Source organism: Colius striatus, chromosome 2 (genome assembly GCF_028858725.1).
Source record: "Colius striatus isolate bColStr4 chromosome 2, bColStr4.1.hap1, whole genome shotgun sequence".
In the NCBI taxonomy this organism is placed as follows: domain Eukaryota; kingdom Metazoa; phylum Chordata; class Aves; order Coliiformes; family Coliidae; genus Colius; species Colius striatus.
In genome coordinates this window covers 62,875,610-62,888,851 of record NC_084760.1, presented here as the reverse complement: position 1 = coordinate 62,888,851, position 13,242 = coordinate 62,875,610, and the positions used below count along the sequence as shown (strand labels likewise).

The following is a 13,242-nucleotide window of genomic DNA, read 5'->3' as shown; positions in this document are numbered from 1 at the left end:
CAGTTTTAAGTTGTTGGGCTTTTTTGTTCTAGTTTTTATTACTTTTTCTCAATATCAACACTTTTGCCCACAGTTTGTGAGGAAGTTGGTGGTGAAAGCTACCTTCATAAAGAAAAGCCCCAAGTTTAAAAGGTTCTCTGTCTTGCCCTGAAATGTCCGTCAGTACCTGTTGTGCCATGGCTCTGATTCTCCAGTATTCAGCTTCAGCACTTGGCGAGAGGGAGGGGGCTGCCACCTTCACTTCACAGGCATCTCCACTAAAGCTTTCAGAACCACTGTGGAAATAGCCCAACAGGTTCTATAGAGAGACACAACATCAGACTTTCACTGTGCGTTAGATGAAGTCAGTGGCTGCAGTGTTGTCCAGCCTGTTCAAGTGCAATGTGAGATTGAGTGATCTATCCCATTACCATCAGTCAGTCACCTGCTATTTAGCATTTGATGTACTTGATCCAAAGGCATTACAACTTCTTAAGTACTCTGGCCTGTCATGACTTCACAGGATTTTTTGTTACAAGAAAGACCAGTGAGATGAGAAATAATCTATACGGAGCATGCAGCTACAGGATCCAGTAAGCAGCTTTGCGTTCTGTCTAGTTTTAGCCAAGCCAGAGAAAGAAATGGATCAAAAGGTAAGTTTTCACCCACTTAACATTTCTGATTTCCTACTGGCAAGGGAATTTAAAATAAGCCTGAACTGTTAGCAACTAGTGTTGTCTGTACATTGGGGTTGTCAGGCATTGGAACAGGCTGCCCAGGGAGGTGGTGGAGTCACTATTCCTGGAGGTGTTTAAGAGACGGTTGGATGTTGCACTTAGGGATATGGTCTAGTGGTTGATAGGGCTGGGACAAAGGCTGGACTCGACGATCTTAAAGGTCTCTTCCAGCCAACATGATTTCATTTGATTCTATTCTGCATGTTTAGAAAAAACGATTTCCATCTCCATTGTTGATCCAACACATTTCCTTACGAATTGACAAAATAACAAAAGCTAGCACATGATCCTTATGCTGCTTTTCCCAATTCTGTACCCAAAAACTTATCTGAAAAAAGAACCCAACAACCTATCAAAAGCTAGTGAGTCTGTAACTAGTGTGATTGTTTTGACTGTCAGCAAAAAGGCAGTATACCTTTACTGGCTCCAGAGTGGCAGAGAATGCATCCTGCAAGGCACAACATGCAAGCCTCCACATCTCTTCAGTAAAAACAGGCCCTGCTGTCACTAACACATACCTGCAAGGACACAGGAAGATGTTACCGTGTTCAAGAAAAACTAGACAATTCTTACTTGCAGTGGCAAAAGATTGAAAACAGAACAAAAAGACCTATGCACTAGCTAGCAAACAATATCCAATCTCTTCAGTTGTTACCCTGACCTATTTTTGTAATTATACTGGAGCTTTGACTTGTTTTTTCTCTGCTTTTCTCTAAGTAGCCATCTTGCCAACACAAGAACCATATGTTGTGTAACTATTTAATGCAGTGCTCATCTTGAGGATTACTATAATAACTCACTGTGAAAGGTATTAATTCACAGGTCTTTAGAGGTAATTCTAACAGAAAGACCCTTGGTTATTTTTCCTAAGGATTAATTATTGATTAACTGTATATAAGTTTTTATTGGAATCATAGACAGTAATGCCTAAAATTACAGGTTCTGAAGCGGAATGAAAACAGCAAGAAAAGGCTAGTAAGTCTAAAAATTCATTACTCAAATAACAAGAAATAGAGATATTCTAGATTTCTTTTGAGATGTTAGCTAACTTAATCAGTCTACAAGTTCTTCAAAGATATAAAGAGTTTTGGTTTTAATATGCTAACAGAAGGAGCAGACTGTGTTACCTGATACAAGAGCAGCCAACTCTGGAAATAATTTCTGTTGGTTCTGCTACACAGGCCACCAGCAACTTGAAAAGATCTTTCAACATAGTATTGATCATATTTTCATAGCCAATATCTGTAATGAAAAGACACAGATTGGTTTTAACATCATTATCTGTACTTAGGATGAAAAGGCAGTTTTGCTATACTTATTGCTATTCAAAACCAAATTCAGCTATCATTGGAGGTCAATTTTGAAACATGCATCACATCAAACTGGAATAAGAACAATACTTTTCATGTTATCAATATAAAATGTCTGGACTTAAGTGGCACTGGAGAAATTCTCTTAGATTCTGTTTCCAATATTCTAGTTATGATCAAAGTCTTAGTATCTTCTTTTGAAAAGTGTAATGTGGACTGGGATGATTTAATTTTGACAACAGCCCTGCTCCGAGAAGGAGGCTGGACTAAATAACTTCCATAGGTCCCTTAGAAGTTAATCTTTTCCAGAATTCTAAAGCATATAAAGAAGAAGATTCCAAGCAAATAGAAACCTTCAACCCTCCTCCTCTTAGTTTACTTTTTGGTTGCTCAAGTGCAATGAAACATCTCCCCAAGCAGCCATTCAGTAACATTCCACCGCTGACTGGCAGTAGGTGTGACAATACAATGACATACCTGAGTGTATGAAATTTTGAATGTGCTCCACTACAAGTTCACAGGAAAGGCCAATAGCATGCTTGAAATTAGCAGATGCCACATCCCAATAAGAATGATCACCATGGCTGCGATGGAGCCAAAGAGACATCGTGGGAAGAAGAAGATGCACAACCGCATAAATACCAAATCCCGGTCCTGAAAATAAACACAATGACAGTTTTATATTTTTGCTTACAAAGCCTACAAGCACAGAACATTTGCTAAGTTGTTCCAAGCTTGAGGCCAAGGGTGATGCTAAAGAAAGCAGGTTCTGATGACTAGGACATCAATAGAGTACTGCACCTCTCTATTTCTGCAATGTGTAAGACTATGTTCAATGAACACTTACAAGGTGCCTCTTGTCAACACAGAACCCTGTACTAATAGAACAACAGATTAAACCCTAAAAAATGGCTTTCTACTTGGGAACGTCTCTGTGCAGCTCTAGCATGAGTACCACATTTTACAGAAGTGGTTTGGGATTCTAACAAGTTTAGGTCAGGGCTCCACTAGCTCACATTTTATCAAGCCCTTTAATTACCAGGTGTCTTGGCAACATCCCTCAGCAATTCAAAAAGCAGGTCCAAAGTAGGAGGCTGGTGCTGGCGGGGACAATTGGATATTGCAGTTGTTAATTCTTCCAGCAGAATAATCCAGACATTGATAAGGCCTACAAGTAAGGAAAAAAACAAACCCAAGAGTAAAAGCCATGAGTGAGATACTGCATTGACCACAGGGGCAACATGCCCACAATGACAGACACTAAGAAAACAACTAACTTGAAGCTCATGGGTTCTTGCATGTTCACTGTAGCTATGTAATGGCTGTGGGCAGTAGCAACTTTTGAAATGCTCATCTCCTTTTCCTTCCTCCTCTACATACATCTTTTTCTGATCTTCTTGCTTAGTTTGCTACTCCTGCTAGTCCACTCTCTTTAACTTTGGGGTTTAAAAAAGTTTTTTAAAATTGGGACATTTTACACATGTAACTACCACTGCAAATGCTGCCCAGAATAGATTTTACTCATTTAGGTGATGCTTTTAGGTAAGGATTCTAAAGATAATTGTCTCTTTGACACCCAAAATGGAACAGTAATAATGCCTCATCAAGCTGCCTCCTGTGTCATCTTTAGATGTTAAGAGGTCGCAGATAGAAGAGCATTAAATGTGGATCTGGCAGAGCTGGAGAATTACCAGTATAGCAGTTAAGAGATAGCACTATGAAATCATATCTACATTAGCAAACGTATCCCTAAAAGATTATGGGATGCACTAACTTTCAATATAATTTTGAAGACAGTGAGGAATTGCTGCCCTTTAATTTTTCACAGATCATTTAAGGACTCAATAGTTCCCCATGATATTATGAATGGCTAGAAGGATCTTGCATGTTACTCAGAATGCTCCTGCAATGTATAGTGTTATTCTTGAGCCAAGTCTCCTTAAAGGCAGTCAGTTTGTTACAATGATGGCTTTTACTTTGGTTCATTAATAAGCCTATCTTCTCTGCCACTGGTAGCCATGCTGATCTAGACTGTGGCTGCATGATGCTTGCTGGCTAATTATGTTCCAAAAGCAATAAAAAAGGCTGCAAGGGAACTTTGTTCAAGATGCCCTGAGTTTGCTGATGGAAAGAGTGTTCCAAGAAATCAATGAAATGTCAATGAAGTCACCACTTAGTAATGAGATCAATCATTTATTTGTTCACACTGCTTCCACGGGGCAGTATGTATCTCGACATTCCATGTGTGTTCATCCCCTCTACCGCAATCCAAAGAAAAGTAGTTAGTGACCTGCTACACCACTTAGACACACACAGGTCTATGGGGCTGAATGAAATCTACCCAAGGGTGCTGAGGGAGCTGGTGGAAGTTTTCACCAAGCCACTTTCCATCACCTACCACTAGTCCTGGCTCACCAGGGAGGTCCCAGTGGACTTAAAGGTAGCAAATGTGACACCCATCTGCTGCAAAAAGGGCTGGAAGGAGGATCTTGGGAACTATAGGCTTGTCAGCCTGACCTCGGTTCCAGAGAAGGTTATGGAATAGATCATCTTAAATGCCAACACACAGCATGTATGGGACAAGCAGCTGATCAGGCCCCTGACAGTGTGGGTTTATGAAGGGTAGGTCATATTTGGCTAATCTGATCTCCTTGTAGGACATGTTGACACCATCTAGTTCAACAGACCACAAGACATGAGTTTGGAAACATTTAAACAAGTATTCTTTATGTTTCTAAACTCTCACTAAACACTAAAGTTCTGTTAGAAGCAGGCCTACCACCACCAACCTTAAAAGCTTTTAACTCTTATTTCAGCTGTGGTCTAGAACATATTTTTGTTTTAACTCTCAGAAATAAAGCCTGGCTGCATTATGAATATCAGGGTAATTAAAGTAATATCCTGTCTAAAGAGAGGGGTTGTATTTTTCTCATATGTGAGCTGTAGCCTTTAACATAAAGGTGGTAGTTCAGGCCACCTCAATATGTGTGCACACACACGTACATGTAGACAACAGTGAGCCAATAAGCTATGAAGTTTTTCCCCCCATTTTTGCCTTCAACAGTTGGCAAAATTTACAGTGACATATAGAAGACGCAATTGATTAATCCCACATGTATTTTTTTCAATGTGCTTACCCGTGTCGTCATCAAAGTCAGAAAGGATGCACTCAATACCATCCTCACTGCTGGCTGACTGTTCCTGCACTCGTCGGGGCAAGTTAACCAGCCGGCCACTGAGGAAGATGGGCTTCAAGGGCATTTTATAGATTTTGGCTAACAACTTGGTAGGGTAGGAGAGGCAGAGAGTAAAAAAGAGGAAAAAAAGATAAATATATATATGGGAAAGTTCATAAAATCAATCACTTAAAACACAAGCATGTAAAATACAATAAAAGCTCTGAAAGCAGCATAATGTCAGCATCTGTTCTCTGTTTATCCAGCATTAGTGTAAATGAAAAGCACAACTGGAGGCCAGAAATGTTCTGTTCATTGACAAGTAAGGAGTTGGGTAGAAAGAGAGGGAGAAAAGCAATTTAAATGATACATTCTTGGGAAGGGAGTGTGCTCCCTCCTCATTTGTGAAAGACAAATGTTATTACTTACTGATTGCACCTATGACCTAAGAAGCTCCATTAACTGCACACAGAACATTTTGGAGCTCTGAAAGACTAAGTAAATGCTGACAGAAAGACCTGTACAAGTTTACTTCAGAGCTCCATTGCCTGAGTTATCCATTACACAGAAAATACAAACTCTGCAGAATTGTGCTGTAGTTAGGATGTTGCCAGTATGTTGCCAGGGCTTTCTAAAGTAAACCATGTATTTGCAATACCCAGACAAGATTTCTTTTTAGTCATTCCTGGCAAGTTAAAAGGTGTATCAAGATAAAAATGGCTGCCTTTTTTAAAGAGGAGAAAATATTTCTGCCTCGTTGTGAATTGGGCTTTGTAAGGATAAGTAATTGTGATGTGCTGCACATAGAGTATAGCTAGAATCTGCACTAGATATACACAGAGATATTCACTGAATTTTTTAAATGAACAAGATAGCAAGTGCAGTTTGGTGTGTCTGCTGTTTATTATTCTGAGTTGATTTATTCTTATTCTCTCAAGTCTGAATCTACCTGTTATCTTTGAATTTAGATATTAAGTCCTTTCAGCTATCGTAACATCCTCTGTTATGCATTTGTATTGTACTCAGAAAAAAACATGGCCTAGATCCAACAAGGAGACCTGAGGGTAGTACAGAAATGCAAACATCACTACAAAAAAAAAATCACACAAAAAAAAGTCCTAATAACCCTGGAAAAGAATCTGTGCTGTGTGCAAGGAGATTACAGGAAACATGCCAGAATCCTAATTGTTAGATTTGCCTCAAGCTTCAGATACATTTTCATATTACAGATAAGCTGCTGCTGCATTTCAGAGGGTGTAACTTGTTGCTTTTCTGAAGATGTGAGAATTCTCAGGGCTCTTTTGGTTTTTTTTTTCCTCCTTCATTCCCAACACTGTTTACAGTAATTGTTTAAATAAGAATGAAAGTAGCTTTGAATATGTTACTACTAGGTTTTGAACATTCACATTTTCCCACATGCTCTGTGGATCTGAATGCTTTTATCCCCTCAGTTTTCCCACTGTTAGCTGGCCTAGAAGGAATGAGATTCCTTCAGATCTCATCTCACTCTTCAACGCAGTGCAGGTTATTACCATCAGCCTTACCACAGATTCTGTTGTGTTCATGCAAACCATCTAACCACTGATGCAAAGCCTAGAGGATAGAACTGTTTCCTGCACCAGGTTAGTACCTGTATGAGACTGTTCATCATACCTGAGAACATCTCCTGAGGTAATCAAGCGCGGGAAGGCACAAGTCTGTAGATGCAGATCCTGATCCTGGCACACAGTCACCCATCTCCTTACAATCTACTTCCCCTGGAGATAGAAAAGGCAGGAAAATAGAAGAGAAATATTGGGAAAAATAGAAGAAGAGAAACAAACATAGCATTAGTTTTTCTTTTTTTTTTTTTCAGTTGTGCCCTAATGCCTGAATAGAATCCCGAAAACATCCCTTGTTTGATCTTATTAGGTGACAACCAGATGATTCTCATACAAATATAACAGTAACATTGATCACAGTTTATACATGGACTTTTATGTGAATAAATGCTTTAGTAAATATATGCCTATTTAATAACTCTTTAGTAGAGCTTGAGGGAGTTCTTATAATCATACTTTATAGTCATCTGTTGCACTGACCCCACTCTACTTCTTTCCATGGGTGTATGCTCACACTCACCCTTTGCTTAACAATAGACTAATTTATTTCTATTCATTTGCACTCCCAGTGCCTTGGAAAATTCCTTTACCACAAGTTCTTTTTAGTTTATTTATCCCTTAAAGATATTTTATATTTTGTGCTATAATATTTTCTTTTGCTGTTTAATTCAGGTGTCAAGGTCTCACAGCTTCAACTATATAATATGCTCAGGCTCTAGTGTCTCAGTATCATAGGTATTACTAACTCTGTGGCATCAGCAGATTCCTGCTTTTAGGTCAGCTTCACTAAGTGTAGTATATTCAATAAGCAGGTCAGTTCCATGGTGCCCTGTTACAGAACTCCTCCCTGGATAACCCCCACTCACTCCAGTGAAATCGTTACAGTGTGTTTTCCTCCTCCCTCAGCCCATGTCCTGACCACCCTAGAATACTTGGCTCACGACCATTGTTCCAGTTTAGCCAAATACTTCCCATTCAGTGCCAGATATGAAGCTTTACTAAATGCCTATATACATTAACATTTTAATGCCTTAAAAGCTATTCCTCTCATAAAAACCACAAGATAAATCATTCTATTAAACCCCACTTTAGTCTCATTTCGTTACGTTTATTTGCTTTTTCTCTGCCCTTGACTATTCCTAATAATAGGAATAGTTCCTAAAGTCTTGTCTACTTGTCAGTGAAGTTTGATTCCTTTAGTTTTAGGTGAAAATATACATAAATGGTAGTATATTTACATTGCTCAGTACCCTACAGTCCCACTACCTTTAATACAAAAAGAAAACCAAACTACCTTTAATACTTTATGACATATAACCATAAGGGAGACAAACTTATATCATGAAAGCAAGAAACAAAGAAAAATAAGACAGGCTTTTAAGTACTCCAGAGGAACACGAGTTCCCTCTACTGGTACTGGACATGTAAGTTCTTTCTCTCTAGAAGTAACAACTTCAACTCTGGACTTTCATCACAAGTGAATTCTGCCCTCATTGAAATCGATAGTGAAATAGCTTCATAAGATGAGAGTAATATTAAAGACAAGATCTGCTGTAGTTAAATGCTTCATTTAGCTTCATTAGAGACCTAGATACCTCTGTGAATTAACATATATATTTTTTGAAGTGCCCCATTTCATCATTAGAAGTTTTGCAATTTATGTCAAGAAAAAAATACCCATACTGCCACAGTTCAATGAAAAGTGTCAAGTTCTAATGACCAAGGCAAGTCAGAGAACATGATCAAGGGAGCAGAATGACTCTTTGTTCTGAAGTCTGGTGAAGCACCACAACTACTCTGCAGAGTCACCTTGACCTGACACACCTGGTCTCCACTGCCCTCAGTAACACAACAGAAAAACTAATTATGGGGCCAGAGAGGTGTTAGTTGCAATGATCTCACGGAAGGTTTAGCAGGTTTTCTTTGCTGCATATACCAAACTGCTGCTGAGGCAGGCAAGGGTATAACTGAGCCATGGGGCTTTGACTGCTGAATGTAATACACATCCTTTTCTGTTGTAGACAATCAATCAGTGCTGTCACTGCAGAGTGCCAGCCACTTCTGCAATAATCTGGGGTTTGGTGTTTTTTAAATTTAGAGTACAAGCAAGCCCTGATGCAAACTAATATAAAGCAACGCAAACATTTAATAGTGAGATCCACCTTTGCTACTATAAGAACTTGAAGAATTTATAGCATTAAAAACATTTCTGAAATAACTCCTTGCTCTCGAATTTTTTTTTTTTTTTAAGCATTCTGGACTTAATTTCTTCACTGCCTCTCTCTTCCCTACCATACTGTATAATAGGTAACTCTTCTGCAGGATCAAGTTAGACATCGCATGACTTCATAAGATAAAAGGAAAATAAAAATATTTACCTAGTCCTTTGACAAACTTCATAAGGCACATAATATAACTGGTGGCGGCGTTGGCAAAGACCTGGATGCTGTCTGTGTTTAGAAACGCTTCAAAGACATCAAACACTGGAGCCTGGCGTTTCCCTGCAGAAATAACAAGATAAGCATTCTTCCCCATCCCCCATAGAGGCAATTTTCCATGTGTTTTTCAACAATTTAAATGAATCTGTAGAATCTCTTCTATCCTGGGCAGAGATAGAAATAATCTTAGAAATAAAACCTTCTCTTGCTCCTGAGGCAACTCGTGTAGCCCTTCATAGGAAGTAATACAGATTCCCTCCTTTGCCTCATCTACTAAAAATAGATGCCTGCCCAAATGGTAAAGACAGCTCTGAGCTCTTGAACTCAGCTTAGTAACCAACAGTTCTGTTTGGTGGAGGTTTCTGGCTTAGCTCTTGATAACTGCCATTGATCACAACAGATCTGAAGGCAAAATTTAGGAGGAAAACCATATCCCTTGCACGTGACTGGTAACATTTCAGAATGTCTTCTAATAGGGTAAAAGGAGAGATGAAAGTGATTTTCCCATATCACTCAGTTCCCATACAGAACACATCTCTGGCAGTGATGCAGAATCACTCTTGTAGCAAACATAGTTTGTCATTTTGCCAAATTTGTCAAACTGCTAGCAATTTGAAGCCTTGTCATTAAGTACCTGGACAAGCACTTGCCTATATTATCACACTAAGTTACCCTGATGTAAAAGAGCAATAGTTTCACACTGTAAGAAAGACAGTCCATGTGAGACATGTTGGTTGTATATAGTATGCTTTCCTTTCCCTAGCACAACAGTGACAAGGGCTCAGCCAAGCTCAGTATTCCTGCACTACTGTTTTGCTCAAAAATATTGGAGGAAGTTTGAAACATTTCCTTTTCATTCTACTAATGTGCCAGAATCTAGAGGATAAAAGGTCAGAACAATACCTCTGCTTTTCCTCTCATCCCAACCAATAAACCAGGTTATTTCAGCACAGTCCTGGAGTATTGCAGTGCCACTGTTCAGGTAGAGCATTTAAATACATTGAGTTATTGTGTCCCCGAGGAACAAGACATGGAAACAATGGCACACGTGAAACTATCAGTGCAGTGAACCCTTACCCATAGAGTATTCTCCTACAAGGTACTCTTTAACTTCTGACTTGCTGCTGCTGTGCACTGTTTCCAGGGCACTGAACAGGGGCCTCCATCCTGACTGGATCTGGGTAGAGCACACTTCCACCAACTCTCCTATGGAAGTGACCACCTGCAGAGAGTGTAGGAGAGGTTAGAAGAATAAAATCAAAACCTAGAACTGATATACAGATGGACTTTTAGAAAAAAAATGAGGATGGCTTGGACACAGTCTTAGATCTCACTCTATCAGTCCAGACTATATTTTTTAATTATTATTATTGAAAACTTGAATTGCTTTAAAGCCACACGTACTGTCTCTGTGCTCTACCACAATGCTGACATAGGTAGACAGAGCCCTCCTGATTCCTTGAAGATGATTATGGAGCACCATTTGAAGGGAATTTGAGAAACATTCTCAAGTAGGACCAAGTGCACTCTGGAGACTATACTTCTTATGGGCGTGGTAGACCAGATAGAAACCCTGATCAAGGCTGACTTGCCTGGTCTTGGACATCCTCATCGCACAGCTCAAGCTGCATGATGCGCTCAAAGGGACGGAAAAGTGCCTCATTAAAGTGAAAATGAGAAGGCTCGTTCCAGTCTGTCAGCACTTCAGTGAGGATGTCATGGATGAAGGAGACAGCCTTCCGAGACACATGTCTCTCCTTATGACAAGCAGCCTGCAGGGGAAAGAGAGGTGTTATTTGAGCAAAAAATTTGCTTTCAGGGAGACACTTTTAAAGGAGCTTGCTCTTCATGTTGCTGAACCTTAAAAATGGCTTCACCACAAAGGAGAACCCCACTGCAATGAAAATGGAAGTACTGCCATGGAAAGAGATGTCTGAGACTCTGAGCTGCCTGGAGTCCCACAGGTGCACAAAGATTTGCTGACAATTCAAAAAGCATAGAGCTAAAATAAATACATTAAATAATAAACCCCACAGAACAGAACTTGTGTAAAGTGTTGTCTTTTGTTTGTACTGTGTGACCATTTTTCCATTCAAAAAGGTAGTTCCTGCATATAGTCTATGTGTGACCAAATGTCTCTTTTTATTTGGCCATTTATGGAAAAGTCAGGAAGTTTTCATCGCTTTTGGAAGAGCTATTAAAAAAACCCATCAGTGAATCTGGATATAAAGTTACTATTTTGGGCAACTACGCAAGTTATTCTAAATTCTATCTTTTCTCTGATTTTGCTCCTTCCCAGTAATGCCCTCATCTGCAGAGAAGTCAACCAAAAGGACTGGCCAACCCTGCATTCAAAAAAATGGAAAGTACTTGAGTTTAAACTGGCTTGGAATCTTAAAAGACTTAAAAGTGTTCAAAACATGAAAAGTATTTAGAATGGTCTCAGGTTGGCATCCAAAGGCAAGGGAGACACTAATTTTAAATATAAAGGGCTGTTAAAGTACACAGGAAAACCATTCTCTGCTACTTCTACTTTGCTTAGAGGGATTCCACTGAGATTCCACAATATCTAAACTCTGCTGTAAGACAGTCCACATGTTTTCTTGAGCCACTGAAATGAAGTGCTATGGCAACTTACTGAACAGTTCATCTTAAAACTCCAGAGAAGCATGCTCCCAGTAGATGTGGGCAGGTGACACCACATACCTCACCAACAGAAAGAAAGAAAGGAAGTACTGTGCGTTTATTCATACCAATGATACAAATCAAAAAGCTCTGAGAAGTCAAGACACCAACATTTCACCAGATAGGACTTAAAGTTTAGCTGAGGAAAGGTCATTTGCTATGACTGAAATCCATCATGTGGCTGCCACTGGCATGCCACTGACCAGAGTTCACAAAGAGGAAGGAAAGCAAAAACTGTCACCATCTTCCCAGTTGAGCCAACTTTATGGGGAAAAAAAAAGCCTGCATGCTTTCATGGGAAGGCTTCTAAGGATGCAGATGTTGACTGGGAAAATAGGCAGATGGAGGAGTTACTTGTATCCCCTTAGGGTGGTTTCAGTTTTTTCAACAGACACAGAAGTATCATATTGGAATAACCTACCTTGTTGTCCCTGTATCTATTCATTTCAGGTACTTCAAAGTGCCCTCCTCCATGGCAGTATCACAATATATAACACAGTATACACAATCACCCAACAGGAGTGTAACCAGATTTGAGAATGTTGAGAGTGTTGATACAAGTTTTACCATCTATTGAGTCTTCTCCGGCTTTTCCAGCATTGACATCTTTTGCACACATTCCCAGTTCCTAACTTACTCCTACCTCTACAAGGTGCGGTGCTACCAGGCTCCAGCAGCGCATGAGATGCAGCAAGGGACGAGATTTACTCCTGACAATTCTGAGCATGGCATCACCAAGCCGGAACAAGTGAAGTGCACTTCTCCTGTCCTGGGTAGATTTTACTTCACCTACAAAAGAGTATAAAAAAAATACTCCTCTGTCTCTAGATGTCTAAATGGGAACTTAAATCAGGTTAGAAATTACTACTGTTGAGCCAGGGAGAGGCTGAGAGGGTGGTGGAGGAAACAAAAAGGAATAAAGCAAAAAGAAAATTACCAGTGTAAAACCCAGTTTATGTCTGTGTAGGTAAAAGAATAGGAGATGGACTCAAGTTTTCAGAACAACTTATTAAACATATTTTGTTTTTATTTAAGTGATCATTTTTTTTTCAAACATTTTAAAGACAGAGGCTTGGAGAAGTAGTGCAGGAAACTTAAGAGAGAAGTAAAATAACTGATATTAAGACCCAAAATAGTATTTGTAAAAACCTTTGGTGACATCTACAGGAAAGAATATGAACTACAAATTAATTTTTTTTTGGTTTGTCGTTTTCTATTTCTTATCAAGCAAAAGGATACGAAGTAGATAATGTAAGAAAATATTTTTCTGCTTACTAGAGAGTGATACTTGTTACTTCCTATTGAAAGGGATTAAT

The 13,242-nt window shown here is 39.3% G+C and overlaps 1 protein-coding gene across 1 annotated transcript in view; it reads right to left on the bottom strand.

Annotated features, from left to right (window-relative positions):
• ARFGEF3 (ARFGEF family member 3) overlaps positions 1-13,242 on the bottom strand; it is a 92,636-nt gene that overhangs the window by 13,019 nt on the left and 66,375 nt on the right. The window contains exons 22-32 of the mRNA XM_061990781.1: positions 12,570-12,715; positions 10,834-11,013; positions 10,319-10,463; positions 9,182-9,304; positions 6,856-6,959; positions 5,164-5,308; positions 3,066-3,194; positions 2,504-2,680; positions 1,844-1,958; positions 1,132-1,234; positions 167-298 (exon numbers count right to left, since the gene is read on the bottom strand). Coding sequence (XP_061846765.1) covers positions 167-298; positions 1,132-1,234; positions 1,844-1,958; positions 2,504-2,680; positions 3,066-3,194; positions 5,164-5,308; positions 6,856-6,959; positions 9,182-9,304; positions 10,319-10,463; positions 10,834-11,013; positions 12,570-12,715 — 1,499 coding nt within the window. The remainder of the gene's footprint in view (positions 1-166; positions 299-1,131; positions 1,235-1,843; positions 1,959-2,503; positions 2,681-3,065; positions 3,195-5,163; positions 5,309-6,855; positions 6,960-9,181; positions 9,305-10,318; positions 10,464-10,833; positions 11,014-12,569; positions 12,716-13,242) is intronic.